The sequence below is a fragment of the Mobula hypostoma genome, chromosome 6 (genome assembly GCF_963921235.1).
Source record: "Mobula hypostoma chromosome 6, sMobHyp1.1, whole genome shotgun sequence".
Classification (NCBI taxonomy): domain Eukaryota; kingdom Metazoa; phylum Chordata; class Chondrichthyes; order Myliobatiformes; family Myliobatidae; genus Mobula; species Mobula hypostoma.
In genome coordinates this window covers 124,209,227-124,236,565 of record NC_086102.1, presented here as the reverse complement: position 1 = coordinate 124,236,565, position 27,339 = coordinate 124,209,227, and the positions used below count along the sequence as shown (strand labels likewise).

At 41.1% G+C, this 27,339-nt stretch overlaps 1 protein-coding gene across 1 annotated transcript in view; it reads right to left on the bottom strand.

The window, feature by feature from the left end:
- The window catches only part of ndufs1 (NADH:ubiquinone oxidoreductase core subunit S1), a 53,227-nt gene that overhangs the window by 7,469 nt on the left and 18,419 nt on the right, over positions 1-27,339 (bottom strand). The window contains exons 4-14 of the mRNA XM_063051610.1: positions 24,898-25,005; positions 24,253-24,329; positions 23,828-23,909; positions 20,499-20,629; positions 16,768-16,953; positions 14,574-14,708; positions 13,383-13,497; positions 8,954-9,099; positions 7,323-7,451; positions 5,385-5,514; positions 2,178-2,338 (exon numbers count right to left, since the gene is read on the bottom strand). Coding sequence (XP_062907680.1) covers positions 2,178-2,338; positions 5,385-5,514; positions 7,323-7,451; positions 8,954-9,099; positions 13,383-13,497; positions 14,574-14,708; positions 16,768-16,953; positions 20,499-20,629; positions 23,828-23,909; positions 24,253-24,329; positions 24,898-25,005 — 1,400 coding nt within the window. The remainder of the gene's footprint in view (positions 1-2,177; positions 2,339-5,384; positions 5,515-7,322; positions 7,452-8,953; positions 9,100-13,382; positions 13,498-14,573; positions 14,709-16,767; positions 16,954-20,498; positions 20,630-23,827; positions 23,910-24,252; positions 24,330-24,897; positions 25,006-27,339) is intronic.

Sequence of the window (27,339 nt, the reverse complement as noted above, 5' to 3'; positions counted from 1 at the left end):
CCAGTCACTTCAGGCAAATTGGGCTCATCATCTGTGGTTGGCAGCTCATCCAGAAGGAAAACTCTCATCTCAAACATCCACTGCCTTGCAGCTACACCCACTCATGGGGAAGGCTTCCGGTGTATATCCCCCAGGAAAAATTCAGAGCTAGAGTCCCTACGGTAGTTCTAACATTGAGCTCAATACTGCCTGGCAACTCCTGTGATGTCCCAGTTGCCAAAATGTATCGGCCTCTGCTATTCCTTTGGATTCTTCAGCTGTATGGAGAGGCGGAGCCTGCTGCATGGGCAACAGCTTGTTTTCCATACCGTAACGCTCTGGTTTGTGTACTTGTGTATCAATTAGAGTTATGATGCAGTATCTATGGTCGACCTCAGGGCATGTTGCAAATATCCTAACATCCTGTTAGTTTCTCCCTGTCTTCAGGTGTGATCAGTGAATTAGAACAATTTCCATAAGGCTTCAAAGGATTACACCAGGGGTGGCCAACTATGGCGCATGCCCCAAAAGTGGCGCATTGCACCCCACTGATAATAATAAAAAAGCCTGCTCATGCAAAAAGTATTAACCAAAAACTGATTTGTAGAGAAAAAAATCTATAACAGGAATTCAAGTAGCTTAGAGCTAGAAATGGGTTTTACTGAGAATAAATCTAAACCTTAGCAATTATTTTTAGCGATTTTATTATTTCGTGCACATCTTTTGGCGAATGTTATCTTCTTTCACATTAATCTGTTTTCAATTTTAAAAAATGTTAAATGAGTCAAACTAGGAAAGAAGGACTTTCGTTCTGCAGTCGTTCCATAACTGTTCAATACACGTTTGGTACTTGTTTGACCCTGAGGCGCCAGGCGTCTGCACCAGCGGTGTGTCGCAGGTTTTTGCCAGTCAGCTTACAATTGACACTCGTGCGCTACAGAGTTGTGCTTTGTTTGTCCTTTGTGAATACCTGCAGTTTTGTACTTTTTTGAAAATTAAGCCTTGTTTTTACATTTAGTTCCCCATCACAGTGCGAAAGAAAAGCAGAAAGTGATAGTAAGCATGAATTCAATGAACAGTGGGAAAATGAGTTCTTATCTATAGCGGGTCCGTTAGGAAAACCGTTTGCATGGTTTGTGAAAACACTTTCTCACATAATAGAAGACATGATCTTAATAGACACTATAAAACACAACATCAGACTGAAATAAAAGGAAACCTGAAGCTCGTGCTTGGGTCTGAGTTATGGAAGGAATATGTGATTAAGAAAAAGGAAGAAATCAAAAGAAGACAAAATATATTTGTTAGAAGTCCTATTAAGGTAAGAAATGTTTATCTCATTTTTATATTAAATCAACATGTCATGTAAAAATGTTAAATATGTCTATATTAACATATTTTTACAAGAACTGAATGGGAGTACAAGAGTTGTATGGCTCATCTGAACTCATGCGTGAATGACGCATGGAATGTAAAAGGTTGGCCACCCCTGGATTACACTAATCCTGCACCCCAACCCAGGAGAGATTTATTATCTCTACCTGAATTCCAAATTCAATGCCATACTTCTGCCGCTGCTACTGTGTGATTGAGAATCTCCGGAGGGGAAGGCCTCAAATCCTCAGCTTTGCCTATTGCCTGTTGCCGGGGCCGGGGTCGAAGCGCTCTGCAGAGATGGTGCTCAGTGCTCAGTGTCGGAGAGCTGGTCGGAGGATCAGAGTTTTCGGACAGACTCGGAGTCGGACTGTGGTCGGATGCTTCCAGGATGCCGCATTGGCAAGTTTGCGGCGCTGGAGGTTCACCATCTGCGTGAGATGATGGGACTTTCGAGAGACTTTGAGACTTTTTACCGTGCCATCGTCTGTTCTTTATCAAATTAAGGTATTGCTTTGCACTGTTGTAACTATATGTTTTAATCATGCGGTTTTTGTCAGTTTTTCAGTCGGTTTGTCATGTGTTTCTGTGATATCATTCTGGAGAAACATTGTATCATTTCTTAATGCATGCATTACTAAATGACAATAAAAGAGGACTGTGTGTCCTCATAATCTAATCTATATTTCGCACTATTTCTGAGGAACACACTGGATTCTTCAGGGACTGGTTTCATACTATGAAAGTCTTCCTCAAAAACTAGTACTAAGTTATTTGTTGCTGCTCTAGTTGCAGGTTCATTTAATTTTGACCTCATCACTGACCTCTGAAGAACATTTAAAACTTTCCAGGTATCTGGTGCTCCGCTACCCACTCGGGCATTCTGTGCGATGGTGCTGACTGTCGTGTGGATTGCTGCCCCATCCCGCCGTTGCAGAATTGAGCTTCCCAAGACCACCATGGGTTTCTTCGCTTTGTTCAAGACCTATATGTTGTTAGATTGGACGAGAAAGAAGTACAGTATATAAATTACATGTTTCTGGTGATCGTCACCTGCAGTCAATTTAGAAGTATTCTTTAAAGAATGGTAATATCTAAACCAGTGTGCAACATTACTTTCTGTAATTGGTCTTCACCACTTGGGAACTGATTAACAGTCTAGATCAATCATAAACACAATTGGAGCGGCCGTTGTGAGAATGGGCAGTGTAGGAGTGGGAATCTGAGGCTTTCATTCCAGATGCTTTGGTAAGGAGGCACGGGTGAGTAGTAGGTAAGAACAGGTAAGTTTTTAAAAAATATATAGTTGTTAAATAAAAATATACCAAATTGCAACTAATTAAATAATGTAAGGATGCAGGATCAGGTGATGTTTGTAGCTGCATGTTGTGAGAGCTGGTGGACCTCATTGTGGTTCCTGATGACCACATCTGCAGCAAGTGTTGGTTGCTCATGGAACTCCGGCTCAAAGTTGATGACCTGGAATCTGATCTTCAGACACTGTGAAACATCAGGAAGGGGGAAGAGTTACCTGGGCACTGCCTCTCAGGAGGCAGTCACACCCATTAGGCTAACAGAATGGGGTTGAGAGGGAAACTAAGTCAGTATGGATCAAAAAGTGGAGCAGACTTGATAGGCTAATTCTGCTGCTGTGTTTTATGGTCCAAAAACAAAGATACTTTCTGGGCTAAACTAAGCACTTCAAAGTTTAACCTGGTAATATGCTGTTGATCGCAACTGCAATAACATTTCTCTTTACACTAAAATAGTGATACTTGACTAAAACAGAGGAATTTATTTTATTGACAAGGACTTCATTTTTTTAGTCCAGGATCTAAATGACCCACTAATTGAAACATAACCACATCATTAAGATGCTCTTGTAAGTACAAACAGATGTTAAAATAACTAACTTTTTCTAAAATATTTAAAAATAATATTCATGTGGTAATTGTTCTAGAGATAAATGAGACATTTGGCATTCAGCTTAATGAGTATCATGTTACCAATGGGAATGTAGCTGCAAGTATAGGGTTCTATTGAGGAACGTTTGGGATGGATGGAGCTGTTTAAAAAAATGATGCAAAAGAAGGATTTTGTGATGACATAAGAGATTACAGATGTTGAAATCTGTGGCAAAAACAAGGTGCTGGAGGAACTCAGTTCAGGTAGCATCTGTGGAGAGAAATGGGCAGACCTTGTATTGGGTCTAGGCCTTCATCTGGACTGAAAGCTACAAGGGAGATAGCATTAGAAAAAAGTGAAGGGTAAAAGTGGAGCAAGAGCTAGCAAGCAACAGGTGGATCCAGGTGAGGAGTGGGGAGGAGTGGAAATTATGATAGAAGCTGGGATGTGATAGGTGGAGGCAACAAGGGGCAGAAGATGATTGAAAGTGATAGGCAAGGAAGGTAGAGCAGGGAATCCACAAGGGAGGTTGGGAGAGGAATCAGTGGGAAGACTGTACAGGTAATGGCTAGGTGGAGTGGGTGGAGGAGGGAAAGAAACAGTACAATAGGGGTCGGAGGATTGGAAGAACTGGATAGATCAGGAGGGCAGAGGGGGAGCAGTTTACCTCCATTGGAGAATTAGGACACTGTGTGCCCAGTTTTTCAGAACACTGAGTTGTTTAGTATTGTTTAACAGAACCTTGCAACATGAATTTTTATCTTAAATTAAATGTGCATTTGTTTCATTTTTAAGATATACAGCAGGGTAATGGGCCCGTCCAAGCCAACAAGTCTAGAATACCCAATTAATCTACAAACCCTTTGGAATGTGGAAGGAAACTGGAGCACCCAGGGGAAACTATAGAAATTCATTACAGATTGTGGCAGAATTGAACCCAGGTCCCTGGCATTGTAATAGTGTTACACTAACCACTATGCCATTGTGTCAATCATTCTACATCACAAATTTCTCAAACTATGTGCTTGTGCAAGGAAATGAAAAAATGGCTTTCTAAACAACTGATTCAGTATTCAGAGAAATCTATTCACAAAGTGAAAAGAATTCAGAAGCTTGTTTTAATAAAAGTTTCTTGTTTAGGGTAATTAACCCACATAGAACTTCAAGTATCGAGCTTTATGTCTGACAATCTTTGTTCTTCCAAAAGTTCTGTTCAAATCCTATTTAAATACAAGGAATTGTGGTTGTATTTGTCCAAAAGTCATAATCGTTAATTAACATTCCCAGGTTATATGTATACTGTAGGAGAAAACTACTTAAAGCTCAGTAAATATACATGACTAAAAGGTTTGGTAACTGTCAATCCTCAGTTACATAACCTTGCAAGACAAATTGCTGAAAAGTAGTTTGCAAAAGGACTAACCGGATCCACTTTGAGAAGTTACTGTATAGTCAGAGGGGAAACAGCTAAACAAAGACTGCACATTATTACAGAAGCACTTGAAAGGCAAACAAAAACAGTAGCTAAAAAGTTCTGAAAATACCTCAGGCAGTATATATGGACGGAGAAAGAGAGCAAATGTTTGCCTCTGACAGAAGGGAGCTTGACCTCAAAGTTTAACTTGATATCTCTCTTCACAGATGCTGCCTAACCTGCTGACTATTTCCAGTACTTTGTTTTGTGTTACATATTTGCTCTCTTTTCCTTAGTGACCATGTTGAGGCCCCAAAGAGAATATCACTTTACTCATCGCTGATATTACATCCTAATTTCCTTTTGAGGGGTTCAAATAAACTGACATTTTCTGTGTTGGGATCGGAATCAAAGTTCAAAATGCAAAGTAAATTTTTTTTATCAAAGTACGTATATATCACCACATACAACCCTGAGATTCATTTTCCTGCAGGTAATCACAGTAAATACAAGAAACACACTACAATCAATGAAAGGCTGCACCCAACCAGAATGAACATCAACCGATGTGCAAAAACAAAATACTGTGCTGGTGGAGCCAAGCATTCGCTTTATCAGCAACTTTAGTTTAAAACATCTGCAATTCAAGTTTCAGTTGACAAAGTATGAATAAGAATTACACTTGGTTATAATATGGCTGCATAAACCGTACCTCACTGAAAGGGTGTTTTCCTGATGCAATCTCCTGTAACACCTTTGGAGATTCTCCAAGATGATTGTAGGAATAACTCAAATCCAAGTTTGCCCCAACTAATGCCACTTGAAGATCATTGTGTAGCCAGCTGTAAATTTCCACAAACACTTAATGTTACATACTGTTGATTCTGATTACTGGGTTAACTGTTTAAGCAAGCAAAGGATACTGTTAGTAACAGCAGGTCTGGCATTATTTGATAGAATAATTAAACAGGTACAAACTAATCAATTTTCAAATTAGCATGCCTTTCTTTGCAAACTTTTTTCCTTCCACTCCAATCTGCACAGTCTTGTGGTGAAAATTAGAAAAGCTATATCATGTTGCATGTACAAAGGTTAGACTGTATAGATGGATGAAGGAAATGAAAGTAAATTAAAAACTAACACCCAGAGTACATTTCTGGATATCCAAGAGTAACCAAGTTCCATTTATGTGTAGTTGCTGTTGTAATGCAAGGACTACAGTTGCCAACTTGTGCATAGCAAGCTCCCACAAACTTGGGAGCAATGTAAAAGAATCAACTAATTTGCTTTACTTATAGAGACCAAAAAAAAATTCACCATGAATAATTCCTTTGCACAATTTTCTAAAGAGCATAATAGGAATTTGTATATATTAACTTGAGAGAATGGCTCTGGTTTAACATCTCATCCAAAAGGTGACAATACAAATTATGGAGCTCACTGTACTGACAGCACTGAGTTAGATTTCCTGACCCCCACCCTAATTCAATTATCCAAAGTGAAACCTAAACCAACTATCTTCAAAGAGAAGATGCAATCAACTGAACTGCCAGCAACTTGCAAGCATGTGCAGTAGGTGGTTAATAGATAAAAACATGCTCGCATGGAAAATAAATAACAACACAAACAACTGAACAAAGTGTCAATGTATGTAGCTAAATTTCTGTGTGCTTTGTCAACTTATAGACTTTACACCCCCACAATGATCTGTCAAGAACAAAATGAAAACAAACATGTTTACATCCCTTTTTTGCTATATCATCATCTTGAAGGAGAGAACTGGCAATCCCTGTTTCTGTTCTTACTGATGCAGAGAATCATCTGCAATGGCTTTTACCCTAACTCCCACACACTACTTTGGGAAGATGAATCTGTGACTCTTTTCTAGATAAGATTTCATAGGGAGCTGACTCATACGGCATTGAAACTTGCCATTTTGCCCCCAAAGTCTGTGCCCGTGATCAAGCACCCATCTACATTAATCCCCTATTAATCCCAAATCACTCACATTTTACTAACTCTTCCTTAATTCCCTTGGTGCCTATCACAGAGGCAACTTACAGTAGCTAAATAACCCATTACCCAGCACCATCTTAGCATGTGGGAGGAAACTGAATCACCTAGGAGAAATCTGTAATCACGGAGAATGTGCAAATTCCACAGTCAGGATCAAACCCAGGTCTCTAGACAAGCTGTGAGACAGCATCACTACCCTTTGCCAAACTGTGCTGGGTCCAAATCTCAATGCCCTGTTGCCCACCCTTCCATCTTCTGTTCGAAGTCAACCCGTGCTTGTCCAAACCAAACCCAAGCAGAACCAAAGCGTTCAGACAACAACATACACGTTCTCATTCACCACTGATCACAATGCTTGCTGAACCAGATTGAGGAATCTCAAATTTAAGTCAGTTTAATAATAATTGAGCAATTATTCATCTCCAAAGATGATGTTTCAATTTTAAAATTGTTTGTTTTCAGATTAACCATTACCACCTCTGTGTCAAATTTTATTTGATAAATTATTTCAAAAGTGCCATTCAAATGCAGGGGATTATAGCTGTCTGCTATTACGCCAAAGGAGCGAAGTTTTAGAGTCAGAAGTTTCCATCCAGACAACTGCCTGCTTCTTTTCTGATCAAACAATTCTCACCTCTTTCTGATCCGAACATTGAAAAGTGGGGCTTCAAAGCGTGGGTTGGTGCCAACCAGCAGCAGGACGTCAGCCTCTTCCACTCCAGCAATCCTGGTATTCAGCAAGTAATTGGAGCGCAAGTCAGTGCTGTTTGGGAAAAGAAAAAGAGGTCAACTCCTCAGAAGTTACCACTGTAACAACCATAATGTTGCAGGAACTCCAAGCACATATAGTCAAGGAATCAGTTGGCCACTCCTGACCTTCTTTAGTGCTCTTGCCATGTACTCCAGTGTCCAGTTGAGTTTTCCATCAATGGCAAGCAACCTAAATGCTATAAAAACTGCAAAATAGTTCAAATTATGTGTGGAAGGGAACTGAAAAATATCCATGAAAGCTCCAAGGTTTTGTTAAATCTCCTATGTCCCTTAGGGATGGGATTCTGTCACCTTTAATATGGAATGTTTTAAGTACGACTGAAGGGGATATTGTACGATCATTTAGGAGGAAACTGCCCAAAACCTTCTCCATCATTAATATTATGACTGCATAAATATGAATCTATCCAGTCACAAGTGCAGAAACTTGTTTTATGTAACTAACCATGTCTAGAGCAAGATCCAACAAAATGCAGCATGATAAACACTTCAGCCAATTGATTTGGTGGTGGTGAAGTCAAGAACTTTGTTCAAAGTTTGTGGAAAGATCCAACGTGTCTCCTCAGAAAGTAACCACAAAATGATTACTATCCACTTTGGCTATATTAGGGGGGAGGGGAGGGCCTCAGTTTATCATTATTTGTGCCACCTACAAGTAAGATTTGCTTGGTGCTTGGCTAATCTCATCTATGCACTTGAAACCATGACCTTCAGAGGGCAAGGAGAGCAGTGACACAAGAGTGTTCTGTGTATAGGGTGTACAGCACATCTTTCGGTAATACATGGACCAGTGAATGAAGCTCAGTACCCAGAATTCTCCACATGTTAAGCTGCTACTCCCAACGTAGCCCTAGCAACAGGGAAGAATTCTATCTGAATTAAAGAAACTTATTCACGTCATTTCTTTGAGTTCACACGGTACTACATGCCTGCAAACACACCTGCTCCTCAAAGGGAGGCATGTATATAGACATCCAAGGTTACACTACAGTAAACCAGAGAAACATGGCCACAAAATATGTTCTGTGCACCCAAGAAAGGCCAGAAAAGTGAGCTAGAGAGAATAAAATACACGGGTTAGGGTACAATTATTGTAAATATGGATCCTTGACAGTCAGCATGTACCTGGCTGACTTCCATCTTGTACTTCTATTAGCAGGGACAATAAAAAAACACTGTAATTCTTGTCAAACTGATTGTAACTGCAGAGTGTAAAGGTTTGTGTCATGTCCAGAAATTCAACACTAATCCAACATCAGCACCACCTGAAATGTGGGGCAATAGCTGGAATGTTGCAAGGCTATGCGGAACTACAGTGAGCTTCAGAAGAGGTAACCTGTTCTCACCATCGAAAGGTGTTTGCTACCAACGTCAGGCTAAGGTGACAGAAAATATGATTACAGCTGTAAATATGAAAAATTAAATAGAGTCACTACCATAATGTAACTTGCAACAAATCAAAAATCCATGTATTCTTGACCTTTCCAACCTTACCCAGCTCCAGTCATAGGAAAGATCTCCTCGGTGCAGAGCGCATCACTGTTTAATCTGTTGATCAAGTCTTTTAGGGCCACAAGAGTCTCGGCATCAACCATTCCTCCAGCAATAGCAGCAATCTCTTTACTCTGCACTTTCTGTAACTTAAAACCACATAATGAAAAGATTAGAGGAGGGAATAAACATAGAAACATAGAAAATCTACAGCACAAAACAGGCCCTTCAGCCCACAAAGCTGTACCGAACATGTCCTTACCTTAGAAATTACCTAGGGTTACCCACAGCCCTCCATTTTTCTGAGCTCCATGTACCTGTCCAGGAGTCTGTTAAAAGACCCTATCGTATCCGCCTCCACCACCATCGCCGGCAGCCCATTCCACACACTCACCACACTCTGAGTAAAAAACTTACTCCTGACATCTCCTCTGTACCTACTTGCAAGCAGCTTAAAACTGTGTCCTCTTGTGGCAACCATTTCAGCACTGGGAAAAAGCCTCTGACTATCCACACGATCAATGCCTCTCATTATCTTATACACCTTTATCAGGTTACCTCTCATCCTCCGTCGCTCCAAGGAAAAAAAGGCTGAGTTCACTCAACCTATTCTCATAAGGCATACTCCCCAATCCAGGCAACATCCTTGTAAATCTCCTCTGCACCCTTTCTATGGTTTCCACATCCTTCCTGTAATGAGGCAACCAGAACTGAGCACAGTACTCCCAAGTGGGGTCTGGCCAGGGTCCCATATAGGTGCAACATTACCTCTTGGCTCCTAAACTCAATCCCATGATTGATGAAGGCCAATGCACCGTATGCCTTTATAACCACAGAGTCAACCTGCACGGCAGCTTTGAGTGTCCTATGGACTCGGACCCCAAGATCCCTCTGATCCTCCACACTGCCAAGAGTCTTGCCATTAATGCTATATTCTGCCATCATATTTGACCTACCAAAATGAAAAACCTCACACTTATCTGGGTTGAACTCCATCTGCCACTTCTCAGCCCAGTTTTGCATCCTATCAATGTCCCGCTGTAACCTCTGACAGCCCTCCACACTATCCACAACACCCCCAACCTTTGTGTCATCAGCAAATTTACTAACCCATCACTCCACTTCCTCATCCAGGTCATTTATAAAAATCACAAAGAGTAGGGGTCCCAGAACTGATCCCTGAGGCACACCACTGGTCACCAACCTCCGTGCAGAATATGACCCGTCGACAACCACTCTTTGCCTTCCGTGGGCAAGCCAGTTCTGGATCCACAAAGCAATGTCCCCTTGGATCCCATGCCTCCTTCCTTTCTCAATAAACCTTGCAAGGGTTATCTTGTCAAATGCCTTTCAGAAATCTAAATACACTACATCTACTACTCTAACTTCATCAATATGTTTAGTCACATCCTCAAAAAATTCAGTCAGGCTCGTAAGGCATGACCTGCCTTTGACAAAGCCATGCTGACTATTCCTAATCATATTATGCCTCTCCAAATGTTCATAAATCCTGCCTCTCAGGATCTTCTCCATCAACTTACCAACCATTGAAGTAAGACTCACTGGTCTATAATTTCCTGGGCTACCTCTACTCCCTTTCTTGAATAAGGAACAACATCTGCAACCCTCCAATCCTCCGGAACCTCTCCTGTCCCCATTGATGATGCAAGAATCATTTCCAGAGGCTAAGCAACCTCCTCCCTCGCCTCCCACAGTAGCCTGGGGTACATCTCGTCCAGTTCCGGTGACTTTTCCAACTTGATGCTTTCTCAAAGCTCCAGCACATCCTCTTTCTTAATGTTTATATGCTCAAGCTTTTTAATCCACTATAAGTCATCCCTACAACCGCCAAGATTCTTTTCCGTAGGGAATACTGAAGCAAAGTACTCTTTAAGTACCTCTACTATCTCCTCTGGTTCCATACACACTTTTCCACTGTCACACTTGATTGGTCCTATTCTGTCATGTCTTATCCTCTTGCTTTTCACATACTTGTGGAATGCCTTGGGGTCTTCCTTAATCCTGTCCGCCAAGGATTTCTCATGGCCCCTTCTGGCTCTCCTAATTTCATTCTTAAGCTCCTTCCTGCTAGCCTTATAATCTTCTAGATCTCTATCACTACCTAGTTTTTTGAACCTTCCCTAAGCTCTTCTTTTCTTCTTGACTAGATTTACAACAGCCTTTGTACATCACAGTTCCTGTACCCTACCATCCTTTCCCTGTCTCATTGGAACATACCTATGCAGAACACCATGCAAATATCCCTTGAATCAACAAGCTCATTCGTAAGGCCAGTGATGTTGTGGGGGTGGAACTGGACTCTCTGACGGTGGTGTCTGAAAAGAGGATGCCGTCTAAGTTGCATGTCATCTTGGACAATGTCTCCCATCCACTACATAATGTACTGGGTGGGCACAGGAGTACATTCAGCCAGAGACTCATTCCACCGAGATGCAGCACAGAGCGTCATAGGAAGTCATTCCTGCCTGTGGCCATCAAACTTTACAACTCCTCCCTTGGAGGGTCAGACACCCTGAGCCAATAGGCTGGTCCTGGACTTATTTCCTGGCATAATTTACATATTACTATTTAATTATTTATGGTTTTATTACTATTTAATTATTTATGGTGCAACTGTAACGAAAACCAATTTCCCCCAGGATCAATAAAGTATGACTATGACTATTTGCCACATTTCTTCCTTAAATTTCCCTGAGAACATCCGTTCTGAATTTATGTTTCCAAGTTCGTGCCTGATAGCCTCATATATCCCCTTACTCCACTTAAATGCTTTCCTAACTTGTCTGCTCCTATCCCTCTCCAATGCTATGGTAAAGGAGATAAAATTGTGATCACCATCTCCAAAATGCTCTCCCAGTGACAGATCTGACACCTGACCAGGTTCATTTCCCAATATCAGATCAAGTACAGCCTCTCCTCTTGCAGGCTTATCTACATATTGTGTCAATAAACCTTCCTGAACACACCTAACAAACTCCATCCCATCTAAACCCCTCACTCTAGGGAGATGCCAATCAATATTTGGGAAATTAAAATCTCCCACCATGACAACTCTGTTATTATTACACATTTCCAGAATCTGTCTCCCTATCTGCTCCTCAATGTCCCTGTTACTATTGAGTGGTCTATAAAAAACATCCAGTAGAGTTATTGACCCCTTCCTGTTCCTAACTTCCACACACACAGAGACTCCATAGACAATCCCTCCATGTCTTCCTCCTTTTCTGCAGCAGTGACACCATCTCTGATCAACAGTGCCACGTCCCCACCTCTTTTGCCTCCCTCCCTGTCCTTTTTGAAACATCTTAAGCCTGGTACTCAAAATAACCATTCCTGCCCCTGAGCCATCCAAGTCTTTGTAATGGCCACAACATCATAGCTCCAAGTACTGATCCACGCTCTAAGCTTATCCGCTTTGTTCATAATACTCCTTGCATTAAAATAGACACATCTCAACCCATCGGTCTGAATGTGTCCCTTCTCTATCACCTGCCTATCCTCCCTCTCACACTGTCTCCAAGCTTTCTCTATTTGAGAGCCAATCACCTCTTCCTCCATCACTTCAGTTTGGTACCCATATCCAGCAATTCTAGTTTAAACTCTCCCCAACAGACCTTGCAAACCTCCCCGCCAGGATATTGGTCCCCTTGGGATTCAAGTGCAACCCATCCTTTTTGTACAGGTCACACCTGCCCCAAAAGAGGTCCCAATGATCCAGAAACACGAATCCCTGCCCTCCGCTCCAATCCCTCAGCCACGCATTTCTCCTCCACCTCACTCTATTCCTATACTCACTGTCGTGTGGCACAGGCAGTAATCCTGAGATTACTACCCTTGAGGTTCTACTTCTCAACTTCCTTCCTAGCCCCCTGTAGTCTGTTTTCAGGACCACCTCCCTTTTCCTACTCATGTCGTTGGTACCAATATGTACCACGACCTCTGGCTGTTCTCCTTCCCACTTCTGGATATCGTGAATGCGATCAGAAATGTCCCAGACCCTGGCACCTGGGAGGCAAACTACCATCCATATTTCTCTCCTGCGTCCACAGGATAAAGTTCTAGATTTCATTGAATAATACAGTAGGCCATCATTTAGCTCATTTTGTATGTGGCCGTGTTTTGAAAAACAGCTTCAAAATCCTTACTCTGTCCCCTTTAAACTTTTATCCAGTTTCTTTTGGAAGTTAGATTGAAATTGCTTCCATCATCCTTCCAAGCCCTACATTTCTCATCTTTCCCTGGATCTTCTACCAACCATCTTAAATTACTGAACGCTGGTTATTTTTATCACTCTACCATCCTTATATCCCACCCTTAACACTGCTCACCACTGGAAACCCAATTGTGCCTTTTGCAGTTCTCCCCTGCTCCAGGACACTTCTGGTTATTATAATTTGTATTAGTTCATTACCACTTCTGCAATTTGACTCAATGCCTCCTCCCAAGATGCAGATACCAGCTGCCCTTGTGGGTTCCTGACCAAAGGGACAGTTAATCGTTGTCGCTTAAGGCCATCGTATGCAAACCTGCAAAGGAAGAAAGCGTACATAGTAAAAAAATCACATCTATTTCAAATTAAGTTTTAAAAAAAAAAATCACAGAATTGGAAGCAGTGAGGCCCTGATGAAGACATTCGATTCCTGTAACCATTCTATTACATGAGCAACCTCCTTTCATTTTATTTAAAAAAAGACAATTCACAATGACACATGGTTAGGATAAACAGAAGTCTTGACCTTGGTGCAGAAAATCTCTTTAAAATCATTAAGAATTTAGACTTTATTTCATTTATTTCTGATTATTGAAATGTTAGTAATTAAAATGATGTAATTGCATGGCAATTCCTAAAACATTAACTCTGATTCACTGTCCAGATGCTGCCTAATCTACTGAGTATTTCCAATATTTTCTGCTTTTATTTCAGATTTCCAACATCTGCAATTCTTTTAATTTCACATGGATAGACTGCTTGTTTTAAACAAGTGGCACAATGGAGTTTTAGATTGATTGGGCAAGGGAAACCAAATTAGTTGCAGACCTTGAAAGATACATGGATAAATATTTAAGAGAACTAAACACAGGTGAGGGATTAAGACCAACAGAGTTACTCCCAAACAGGAAGACACAGTGCAGGTTTAAATGCTCTCCTTTCATCTCAGAAGTATCAGCTTTATCTATATCACCTGAAGAGAAGGTCTCATATTTATGATGCCTTTTACAACTTCAGGATAATCAAAGGCAAAAATGACCGTTGAAGGGCAAACAATAACATGAAGATGACAAGATAATTCATTCCAAGTTACATTAGGCACAACTGTTGTACATGGGACCATTCCCTGCTGTAGTGTCATGGATCTTATACAGTCAGCTGTTTTGTAATGTCAACCCAATATGAGCCCGAATTCCATCTTTATACTCAAGGATGATAGTTTTGCAACTCACATATGGCTGATAACTGAAAAGGGTAGGAAATGTATTTCTCTTCAACACAATAGCTTCCAAACATGAGCCACTCTATTCTACACCAATTCATATAAAAGTTGGAGGACTTTACGTCAGGTAACACCTTATACAAAATACCCATCTGATTAAAATCCATCACCTGGTCTTATCAGAGATCCACTCCTCATTCACATCCTCATTTAACCTTGGCAGGATTCTCATCACCTCCCCAGTGCGTGTGCTCACGACAATGTTGCTACCAACAGCGTCCATCACGTCAATGGACTCAGTCTTCCTGATGAAAAATTAAGTCAGTTGAAAAAGAAATTATATCTTAAGGTTTTGGATGGAAATGACAAGAAGTTCACCAGCCCACTTTATACGTCATCATGCTCTTCACATTGGCAATGCCCATACACAGTAATATTGTCAGATAATAGCATTGTATTGTCTGTATGTTAGTCACTGATTTCAAGAACAAGAATGCCCAAATTTAAAACCCTAAGGTATTTAAATTTCCTGGCACTGTTATAAATTATTGATCAACTCATCTCTAAGTATTAAGGACTCAGCTCATTCAAGGACCTACCAAGACTTGCATAAAAGTGACTTTTCTTGACACACCCTTGCCTTTTTCCTTTTCGTGAAAGGGAAGCTTCAGTCATTCAATGCTTCCATAAGCACAGCTGATATTTCAGTTCACCAGGGGAGTATGAAGGCTGAAGAGATTAACTTTACCCTTCTCGCTATCACACTTTAAAAAAAATCCCTCAAAATGTGCATAAAAAACATTTCTGGCAAGGTCCACACACTGCCCACTTCTACTGAACTTGAAAAGATTATTAGTGAGCCCCCTCCTTGAACTATGCAATGCTCAAGGTAAAGATATTGCCAATATATTGTCAGTTATGGAATTCCATGATTTTGAAGGGATAACAAAACAAAAATAGGATGGTGTGCTATTTGGTAAGGAGACATACAAGTGTCTGCCTGATCTCTCTACGCCCCCTGTCTTCTGAGGAGTGCCAGTCATGGGGTTTGAGAGCTTGATTTGAAATATAGTAGAGATTTAGTTGGGATATTCAAGATGATTGAAAGATTTAACAGAGAACAGTCCAACATTTTTGGAGATAGCAGAGATAAAATAAGGAAACAGTCGTTACCACAAAGAGTACTGAAAATCTTCTATCTCAGAAGAAGCTGTTAGGATTTGGGAGAAATCAACTTCCTGTATAATTTTTGTTGGACAATGGTATTAGGGAATATGGAACCAAGATGAGTAAATGGGGTTGAGATGCATATCGGTTGTGATGTAACCAAATATCCAACAGGCAAGAGGAAGTTGAGGGGCAGCCCTTTTCCTTTATTCCTCACCAAGCAAGCAAATAATTCTGCATGCTTATACTCCCAACTCCATATAGCAAACTGCATCAAAAACACAAAGCAGAACTGATCACACAATTATAACTCAAAGGAATGTACAAGCCTGTCCCAATCACAAAAAGGAAACAAGAAAATAGAACCAGGAGTAGTGCACCAGACTCCTCAATCCCGCTTCACTTTTCAATGTCATCATGGCTGGTCTGATGTTGGCTTCAACTCCTCTTCTCTGCCAATTCTCCATAGCCCCCCTATTCCTCAATCTTCCAAATATTTATCCATCTCTACTCAAAAAATTATAATGATCCTTCACCATCCCCGGTGGCAAAGAATTTCAGAGATTCACTATCCCTCTCTACGTGTTTCAATTTCAAATTACCTTACTTTGTAGTTTTATCCCCTTGTTCATGACTATCCCAGTGCTGTGTGCATCTTAGCCCCTGCTCTGTTTAGCTTCCTTAGGATCTTGTATGCTTGAATAAGGTCACTCTCAGTCCTCTAAGCTCCTGACAATACAGAAGAAAACTGCTTAGCCTTTCATCAAAGGACTACCCTCTTGTCCCAGGACTTAGCTTCGTGAATCTCCTTTCAATACTTTCAAAGCTATTATACCCCTTTTAGGCAAAGGGATCAAATTAGTGAACTGTATTCAGACCTGGCCTCACCGACATCCTTTAGAATATAAAAAAGCTTCATTTCTCCTTGTACTGTTCTACGTTCTGCTCTTTAACTCCAAACACTTCACAGTAAAGGTCAACTCACCTTTACCTATCTAACCTGCCTGCTAACTTTTAGTGAGTCATGTCCTACAACACCTCAATCCCTCTGAACTTCCCTCATCTACAGTCTTTCTCCACTCACAGTAGGTGGTATACTGCCTTTTGGTAGCTCTTGCTTAAGTACACGACCTTGCACTTCCCAACAGTAAATGTTGCAATAAATTCCAGTGCATAATAGCCAAGTAAATATTATACCTGGTCTCCCAAGGCCGGGCAGTGAAGGCATAGGGCTTGGATGTCAAAGCTCCAACTGGACAGAGGTCGATGATGTTCCCTGATACTTCAGACATGAACATCTTCTCAATGTATGTCCCAACCTGCATTTCATTTCCTCTTCCTGTGGTGCCCAAGTCATCCACACCTGCCACTTCACTGGCAAACCTGTTGTTAAACAGAGTTACAAAACTTTTCTTAAAAATATGACTATATATCACAGATCTTACATTTGATAAAGCACCTCCAGTTCTTCCCGAGAAATTCTTAAAAATATATGACTGTACATCACAGATTTTACATTTGATAAAGCACCTCCTGTTCACCTTGCCAGCATTAAATGAGGGTTCTTATTTGGTTGTGGTTGTATGATTTATTTCAACGTGACATCAATGCATAACATTAACTGATTTTACTACTCCAGTAGATCTCCTAAAGCACTCTCAGATAATAAGTGTTTGAGTCATTTTACAAAAACAATATTCTTGGTGTGTTTTGGTGTATCATTCCAAGGCTACAAATTCAAATCAGGGTTAGAACATGCTCAAATCCATGCACTATTTTGACTCCTTTTTATTACTGAGAGTCAGGATTTATGAACATTTGGAGAGGTATAACATGATTAGGAATAGTCAGCATGGCTTTGTCAAGGGCAGGTCGTGCTTTATGAGCCTGATTGAATTTTTTTTTGAGGATGTGACTAAACACATTGATGAAGGAACAGCAGTAGATGTAGTATATATGGCTTTCAGCATGGCATTCGATAAGGTGCCCCATGCAAGGCTTATTGAGAAAGTAAGGAGGCATGGGATCCAAGGGGACATTGCTTTATGGATCCAGAAATGGCTTGCCCACAGAAGGCAAAGAGTGGTTGTAGACGGGTCATATTCTGCATGGAGGTCAGTGACCAGTGGTGTGCCTCAAGGATCTGTTCTGGGTCCCTTACTCTTCGTGATTTTTATAAGTGACCTGGATGAGGAACTGGAAGGAGGGGTTAGTAAGTTTGCTGATGACACAAAGGCTGGGGGTGTTGTGGATAGTGAGGAGGGCTGTCAGAGGTTGCAGTGGGACATTGATAGGATGCAAAACTGGGCTGAGAAGTGGCAGATGGAGTTCAACCCAGATAAGTGTGAAGTGGTTCATTTTGGTAGGTCAAATATGATTGCAGAATATAGTATTAATGGTAAGACTCTTGGCAGTGTGGAGGATCAGCGGGATCTTGGGGTCTGAGTCCATAGGACGCTCAAAGCAGCTGCGCAGGTTGACTCTGTAGTTAAGAAGGCATATGGTGTATTGGCCTTCATCAACTGTGGAATTGAATTTAGGAGCCGAGAGGTAATGTTGCAGCTATATAGGACCCTGGTCAGACCCCACTTGGAGTACTATGCTCAGTTCTGGTCGCCTCACTACAGGAAGGATGTGGAAACCATAGAAAGGGTGCAAAGGAGATTTACAAAGATGTTGCCTGGATTGGGGAGCATGCCTTATGAAAACAGGTTGAGTGAACTTGGCCTTTTCTCCTTGGAGCGATGGAGAATGAGAGGTGACCTGATAGAGGTGTGTAAGATGATGAGAGGCATTGATCATGTGAATAGTCAGAGGCTTTTTCCCAGGGCTGAAATGGGTACAACAAGAGGGCACAGGTTTAAGTTGCTTGGGAGTTGGTACAGAGGAGATGTCAGGGGTAAGTTTTTTTACTCAGAGAATGGTGAGTGCATGGAAAAGTCTGCCAGCAACGGTGGTGGAGGTGGAAACGATAGAGTCTTTTAAGAGACTTTTGGATAGGTACATGGAGCTTAGAAAAATAGAGGGCTATGGGTAACCCTAGTAATTTCTAAGGTAAGGACGTGTTCAGCATAACTTTGTGGGCCGAAGGGCCTGTATTGTGCTTTAGGTTTTCTAAGTTTCTATGTTTCAATGTTTATCATCTTTCATCACTTCACATTGTCCCAAAGCACTTCACAGTAAAGTCTCAGAAACAGCAATATAGCATCAACTTTTGATTTTGTGGTACTTTTATCAAGGACATCCATGTCAGTTAACGGCATAGTGGGGGCAATCACTACACATACAGTAAAATAAGTAAATTTCAAAGACACGCTTGAAGGGGACAGAAAGGAAAAGAAGAAGAAATTTAGCAAGTGCTTCGGTAGCTGAAGGCATAACAACTGGGAGAAGGAGGGAGGAGAAGATGGTGGCGCGACGGCAGCGCACGCGGCCACTTTGGTGATGATGTCTGTTATCTGTCAAGTAGGGGACCGTGCACAATTCTGATTTGATGGAGACAGACGTGAGAGCACGGAGGAACATCTGGAAAACTTCTGAAATGCCCACTTCGCTGCCACTGCTACTGTGTGGTAACCAGAATCTCTGGAGCTAAAGGCCCCAAAATCCTCGGCTTTGCGTGTTTCAGCGGCCGGGGCGAGGTCAAAGGCGCTTGGCAGAGGATGGCGCTCGGGAGGCTGTACCGGAGAGCCTGGTCGGAGGCTCGAAGTTTTCGGACGGGTGGACTCAGTGTCGGCTGTGGTCGGCTGCTTCCAAGGCATCGGCAAGTTGACGGTGCCTGGAGGTTTATGGCAGGGAGTTTCTCCCTTTTGCCACCTGCTATCGGGGACTCGGGAGTCGATCGACTCGGGGACTTTTGAGACTTTATTTACCGTGCCCATGGTTTGTTCTTCATCAAATTATGGTATTGCTTTGCACTGCTGTAACTATATGTTAATTTATGTGGTTCTGTCAGTGTTAGTCTTTGGTTTGTCCCGTTTTCTGTGATATCACTCCACAGAAACATTGTATCATTTCTCAATGCATGTATGCATTTCTAAATGACAATAAAAAGAGGACTGAGCGTTCTCATAATCTAATCTAATCTAATAGCAGAATAATTTAATTCAGAGTTGAACAAGATGCCTAAACTAGAGAGGGGCAAAGGTTATAGGGTTGGAAATAACGCAAAGATATAAAGGAGCAAAAACATGAATGGATTTGATATCAACCATGAGAATTATTGAATGCAGCTTTGCTCAACTGGGAGACAATGTTTATCAGAAATCATCAAGCACTGAATATAAGAGTGGAAGATCATACATAAACAACTTCAAGATCAGAATGATATGGATGCGAGTTTTGGCAGATGTAGATCCTGAAGCAGTGGTCATGAAAGTCAACAATACGAAGATGGAAATACTCTTACATACAGAACAGACACAAGGTCTGATTTCAATCTGTGCTAAATATGGCCCAAGTCATGAACAGTACAGTGCATTTTCAAAGATTTGTCAAGATGGTGTCCAGTCAACAAAAATGGATAGCAATAGATTTGGTTCACCCAGCGATTAGCTAGGAGAAAATTTCACCTCATCCAATAACTGGATGTCAGACAGTCTGATAATTTAGAATTGAAAGATCAAGACACTTGGTAGCTAGACAAAGCTAGATGCCATTGTTGTGTATATGAAATGATGTTTTGTCAGCAGATGATGTCATCAAAGAAAAGAATGTGGATGTGAGAGTGAGGGAGAGTGAGAAAAAAAAAGAATTGTTATATAATAGTGTGGGTGTGGAAATATAGACGTCCTATGTCTGCCTAACAACCCAATTCTTTCCCCAGTAAGCATCATAGATTCTGATTGCATGTGACTCCAATAACTGGGGAACTAAATCCTGTAATTGCTTCATTGGGCACAAGAAAATAAAGTTGTTGTCACACTAACCTGATACAGCGTGTGCAGTGAATACACCGAGTCATGATTGTTTTCACGAGTGGCCCAATGTTCTTGTCCTCCACAGCCCTCTTTCCCTCCATGAATCTGCTCCGATCACTGCCAAACATCATTGACTGATCCTATGTCAATCACCACATTGGACAGGGTTTAGCACATTGGAATGGCAGCGGGCAATAATTAATAAAGCAAGAATAAGAACAGCTAACACTACTTAAGACTGAGATACAAAACACATCCATAAAATAGCATTCTGTCTGTTATTCAAGCTTACATTATAACACTGAAACTGGTACCTCCACTTGAGACAGGGTGAGGAAGGTGTAAAAGGCTTGATGGGGGTGATTTAATAATATTATTTCACATTTGAATTGGTTCCTGTTGTGTGCAGCCACAAAGGAAGTTAAGAGTCAATAGTAATTGCTTCTGAACAAAGGGTTTTGTATATGATTATGTCACTTCTGAAGTTCAATGCGAGAATCGATCATTCATTTTAAAATTCATTACAGAAAGTGACAGAAAACACATGGTATTCTCTTCAGAGACAAAATTTCATTGCTTTCAGGTGATTCTTATTCCACTTCCTCAGTAAATCTGACCTTAAATAACTGTATAAAAGACAACATAGGGCAATGCTTTCCTCTTGCTCTGCACATATTTTATCATGATAAGCCACTGAATTTCTCTGTTGATGGTAAGAACAAGCAATTCTACTTGGTTCTAATTCCTTTCTACTGCTTGATATTTATTGTTGACCTTCTCCCAGCAATGTTCTCTCTCTTCCCCAAATCTGCACTTTGGAGAAATGATACTCAACTTGTTTTTTGCTCAGTATTATTTATCTACATTCGTTTATTTATTATTTGTACAATTTGTCCTCCGTTGCACATTGGTTGCTTGTCTGTTTTTGTCATGTATAGATTTTCATAAACTCTATTGTATTTCTTTAATTCCTGTAAATGCCTGCAAGAAAATGAATCTCAAGGTACTATATGGTGATATATATGTACTTTGATAATAAATTTACTTTAAACTTTGAACATTTTAAAAGTGATCCATATTTCCTACTATTAAGAGCACCCACTCAACACTACACTGACTGAGCATTCTTCAGACAAATCTTTCTTTTACTAGCTTTGTTTAATCACTCGAAGGCACAATATGACACATTTAAAGAACAATGTGTAGCAATTTGTTTAGTTACAAGGAAGCAGATTCAAGGTTAATAGTACAGAATAGGAACTGCAAGAACAAGCAACTTTGATGTGTGTTGCTTGAATTTCCAGCATTTGCAGAATTCCTGTTGACTGCAAGAACAAGATTAGGTCTTTCTACCACTTAGATTGCACCAGATTGGTACCTCAACTCTGAATATCATATTGGTACCTCAACTCTCTAAATACCATTCTGAATAGTGTTACTCTTAATATCTTCACTTAACATTAATACCCTGCTGTAACTTTTTTAAAGAAGCCAACTTCAATTTTTTAGGGGAAGGTACGATAGGAGGAAGGTGATCTGGTGGAGAGAGTTCCAACTTTTGTGTGTGAATTGCTACTGCACCAACGTTGACTGGCCAAGCTTCAATTTTAAGGTTGTGTTCCTTGCTCTTTTTTTTCCCCCTTTTGCAGCAGCTTCCTTTTATATCTTATTAAAAACCAATTCAACACCTCATCCTGGTTACCCACAAATCTTCCACAGAACCAAAGTCTCATCCATGCAACTTTTTGTAATGTGAACACTATTTCACTCTGATGTCATATTTTTGGATCAGATTAATACATATGAGGATCACCACAGTATTTCACCTAACCAACTAACAGCACATGAATCAGTGCTAATTGTACAAGGCATGCTTATTTACAACACTCAGTCATACAAACACTGGAAGGTTATTTGCTGCACTCCTCCCGAGAAGGTTTCAAAGGTACATTTAATGTCAGAGAAGTGCATAAAATATACATCCTGAAATGAGAAGAGGTCAAATAATAAGCAGATGTGAACTGCAAAGAAACTAGAGATACCTCTTACTGCAGCCTGACGCACTGTTTCACTATGTTGTAACTCATAAGTAACAGGTAGCACAGGAAATCCATTAATAAACCTTTCATAGAGTCAGACTAGGTTTTATATTATTAAACTAAGCATTTCACTTCTTTGAAGGAAATGTTTTCTTAATTTTCAGCACATTTGGTTTTTACTTTGTACTTCTGTATTTTTAACACACACCTCACTATTTTTTAACGACTTAAAGGAAAGCACAACCGGAATGTTTGTGAACCCTGCTCAATTACAGGGGATTCAGTTTGACTTCTGGGCTTTGCTCCATTGCCAGATTCACCTCAGTTTAAAGAGATCTGGAGCTCATTTACACAAGTGGCCCTTGGCATTGAATATCAATGCAATATCAAGTGTGAGGAGGTTACCGGGAGGAGGGAAAGGGGCTTCATTTGCTGTTGTTGTTACTGCTGCTTGTGTTGTTCTGTTCAACATTGCAGGCATGCTACCAGGGGTGATTGATAAGTTTGTGGCCCAAGGTAGAAGGAGTCAATTTTAGAAAACCTAGCAGATTTATTTTTTCCTACATTTACACACTTAGTCCAGCAGTCATGGAGCATACGGATCCCTTCTTTGTAGAAGTCGGTGTCTTGGACCTCCAGAAGTGGTCCACAGCAGAGCTGATTGATAAATTTGTGGCCTAAAGGAAATAAGGAGAAACTTCAAACTTTCTGCATTTTCACTCGAAGAGTTGAACTGCACGTGCATGTAATGAGAGCTGTATAACTCACCTCCTTCTATCTTAGGCCACGAACTTATCAATCACCCCTGCTGTAGACCACCTGGAGGTCCAAGACGCTCTTGTTACATGCGCGTGCAGTTCAACTCTTTGAGTGAAAATGCAGAAAGTTTGAAGTTAATAACCTATATCCTTCTACTTTAGGCTATGAACTTATCAATCACCCCTGCTGTGTACCACTTCTACAAAGGAGGGGTCCATATGCTCCACGACTGCTGGACTAAGTGTGTACATGTAGGAGGGGGCTATGTTGAAAAATAAGTGTGCCAGGTTTCCTAAAATTGACTCCTTCTACCTTAGGCCACGAAATTATCAGTCACCCCTCGTATGTTGGCAATGGAATTTGTGGCGATATTTGTGGGCTGCTCGCAGCACATCTTTGGTGCATTGGTCAATGCAAATGATGCATTTCACTGTAAGCCTTGTAATAAGTAAATCTAAATCTGAAACAGCATCACCTTTATCTTGCTAAACCTTTACTCCTGGCGTCAAAACCTTTGGCATTTGTTACTATCAGTGGTACCTGAAGATCACATTCTCCTCCCTGGTCACAGATGGGACAGTCCAATGGGTGATTGGCCAGCAGAAATTCCATCACACCCTCCCTTTGCACAAAATAGAAATGAAGCATAGCATCAGTATACAGAATACACAATACAGGGATTACCAACATTCATTACTTAATTAAACAATGAATATTTCAAAAACAAATAGAGCACCGGAATGTTTAGGCTCTGGTTTAAACGACACTTGGAACATATTCTACTTACACCTTTCAATCCATGTTTATGATCTTTTATTTAATTAAATATAGTGACATCTTTTTCATTTCCCTTAGTCTTTTAATTATTTTATTAAATTATAATCACTGTAGATTACAACCAAAGGGTGAACATGCAGCACGTAAAAGGCACATTCATACAACATGGAGATTTCACCTTACTTTACCTGGCTTTCTTGGTTTTTTCTGAGTTAGTAAGGATATTCCACCCCTTCATTACTGGCATAGCACAGGCAGCTACAGGCTAAGGAGAAAGGGTAAAACTGGTTTGCAACTGGTGCTATCAATAGAAGATATTGAACTTTAATAATAACAACTTTCCACAATGATTTTTTAATGAGGGGATCTATTTATTTTCTACTTAATTGATTTTAAATGAGGGAAGGTTGTCTTCTTTCAAAAGAAAATGCATTTCAAAATTTGCAATATTTTTAACATATCTAAAATGTTGTGCTAGTAATCATTCTTTGGCGCCAGTGACAGAATAGTCCCAATGTATTGGTGGCAAATCCACTTATCTTCATGTTTTAATTACGTGTGTACACAGGGGAAGTGGAGTGGGGTGGAGTTGAGAATAAAGAAATGGCATAGCTTCAATCAGCAGCCAGCACTGCTTCCAACTATGCAGAGTACATGATTCTTTCCCAGCTGAAGAATGACTTCTCCTTCTCAAAGATAAATACATTCACCCTACTCAATGACATCATTGTTTCACTGACAGGTCACCTATCATTACCCCCAATTCACTTCCTTGTTTTCCATTGCCCATATGTTCCATCACATGAGCCCCATTATAAGATACAAACTCTCACCTTGGGTGCCCTTTCAATCTCCACCAAGCACATTCGGCAATTTCCTGCAACAGAGAGCCTGTCATGGTAACAAAACCGTGGAATCTGTATGCCAACTTTTTCACAGGCCTGTAAACAGAATGAGATCGTTTTAGAACATAGAGGGATGCAACACAAGAACAGACCCTTCAGCCCATGATGTCTGCACCAAATTAAACTAATCCCATCTGCCTGCCAATGATCTATATCCCTCCATCCATTGTCTGTTCACATACCTGTCTTCAATTCTCTTAAATCTTAACACTGTGTCTACTTCCACTGTAGTAAATGTGCTCCTCCACAGCACATTCTAAGCACCTAGCAGTCTGTGTTGGGAAAAAACCTGCCTCACAAATCCCTTTTAAACCCCCCCCCCCACTTCATCTTAAATTTGACATTTGCACCCTGGGGAAAAAAATAGCCCTGACTATTCCACCTGTGCATTTTATAACTGTATATACTCCTATCAGGTCACCTCCTCAACCTCTGATGCCAAAGAGAAAAACAAACCTAATTTGTCCCACCTCTCTTTGTAATTACTACTCTCAAATCCAAGCAACATCTCTTCTGCATCTTCTCTAAAGCCTATATCTACATCCTGCTTGTAATAAGACAACTAGAATGTCACACAATACTCCAAATATGGCCTAAACAAAGTTTTAGACTGCTGTAACATGACTTCCCAACTTTATATTCAATGCATCAACCAATGAAGACAAGTATGCCATATGCCTTCTTTACCTTCTGGTCTACTTATGTTGCAATTTGCACCCCAAGGTATCTCTGTACATCTCCTGTCCTCATATGCCAACTCCAATTCTATGCCACTTGGTTCAGTCCCTTCCCACCTACGTCTGTGACACTTTACGTGCTCTCGATCTCCTCAACAACGGTCAATTCCCGGGCTCTGACTGTCTCATTTTTGCAATAGGTGTCCAGTCCCTATACATTTCTATCCCCCATCACAAAGGCCTTAAGGCTCTCCACTTATTTCTCAGCTCCAATCAAGACCCCAAACATTCCTTCCAGATGAGGCAATATTCATTGCAAATCTGTTGGGTTGTCCATTGTATCCGGTGCTCCTGATGTGGCTTCCTCTACATCGCTGAGACCAAATGTAAACCATTTAAATTCTTATCTTCATTCCTGTTCCAACCAGTTTCCCTCCACCACCACCCTCCTCTGTTCGGCAGAACTGGTCCTCTCTCTCAACAATTTCTCTTCCGGCTCCTCCTACTTTCTTCAAACTCAAGGAGTAGCCATGAGCATCTGCAGGGACACTAGCTATCCTGAATTTTTCTTGGCAATGTGGAATCGTCCATGTTCCAAGCCTTCCATGGTAATGCTCTCCAACTCTTACTGCACTACATTGACGACTGCATCCGTGATGTTTCATGTACGCTTGCTGAAGGCATCAATCTCATCAACTTTGCCTCCATCCTCCACCCTACCCTTAAATTCACTTGATCCATTTCTGACACGTCTCTCCCCTTTCTCAATCTTTCTGTCTCCATTACTAGAGACAAACTGTCTACTGACTTCTTTTATAATTCTATCAATTCACATGGCCATCTTGACTGCACCTCTTCTCACCCCGTCTCCTGTTAAAATGCTATTCCCTATTCTCAGTCTTGCAATCTTTGCAACATCTGTTCCCAGGATGAGGCTTTCCTTTCCAGGACATCAGCGCTGCCCTCCTTCTTTAAAGAACGGGGTTTCCCTTCCCCCACCATTGATGCTGCCCTCACCCACAACACCTCCATTTCCCAGACATCTGCACTCAGTCCACCTTCCCTCTGCCTTAACAGTGATAGAGTTCCTCGTCCTCAACTATCACCCCATGAGCCTCCACATGCAACCTATCATTCACCGCAACTTCAACAGGATCCTATTATCAAACACACCTTCTCTACCTGCCCGCCCCCCCCTCGACTCTGTTTTCTGCAGGGATTGCTCCCTCTGCTCCTGGCACACATTCCTGCAAGCAAGAGAAATGCTACACCTGCCCATTCACCTCCTCCCTCACCTCCATTCAGGGCCACAAACAGTCCTTCCAAATGAGGCAATACTTCACCTGTGAATCTGTTGGGTGGTCTATTGTATCCAGCGCTCCCGATCTGGCCTCCTCTACAATGGTGAGACCCAGTGCAAACCATTTTAATTCTTATCCTCATTCCTGTTGGTCCATTGTCTCCTCTTCTGCCATGATCAGGCCACTCTCAGGGTGGAAGAGCAATACCTCATATTTTGCCTAGGTAGCCTCCAACCTGACGACATCAACATCAATTTCTCCTTCTGGTATTTTTTTTTCCATCCCACCACAACCCCTTCCCTCCATTTCCCACAGGCCTCTTACCTCTTCTCCTCACCAGCCTATCACCTGGTGCCTCGCCTTCGTTCCATTCTCCCATGGTCCACTCTCCT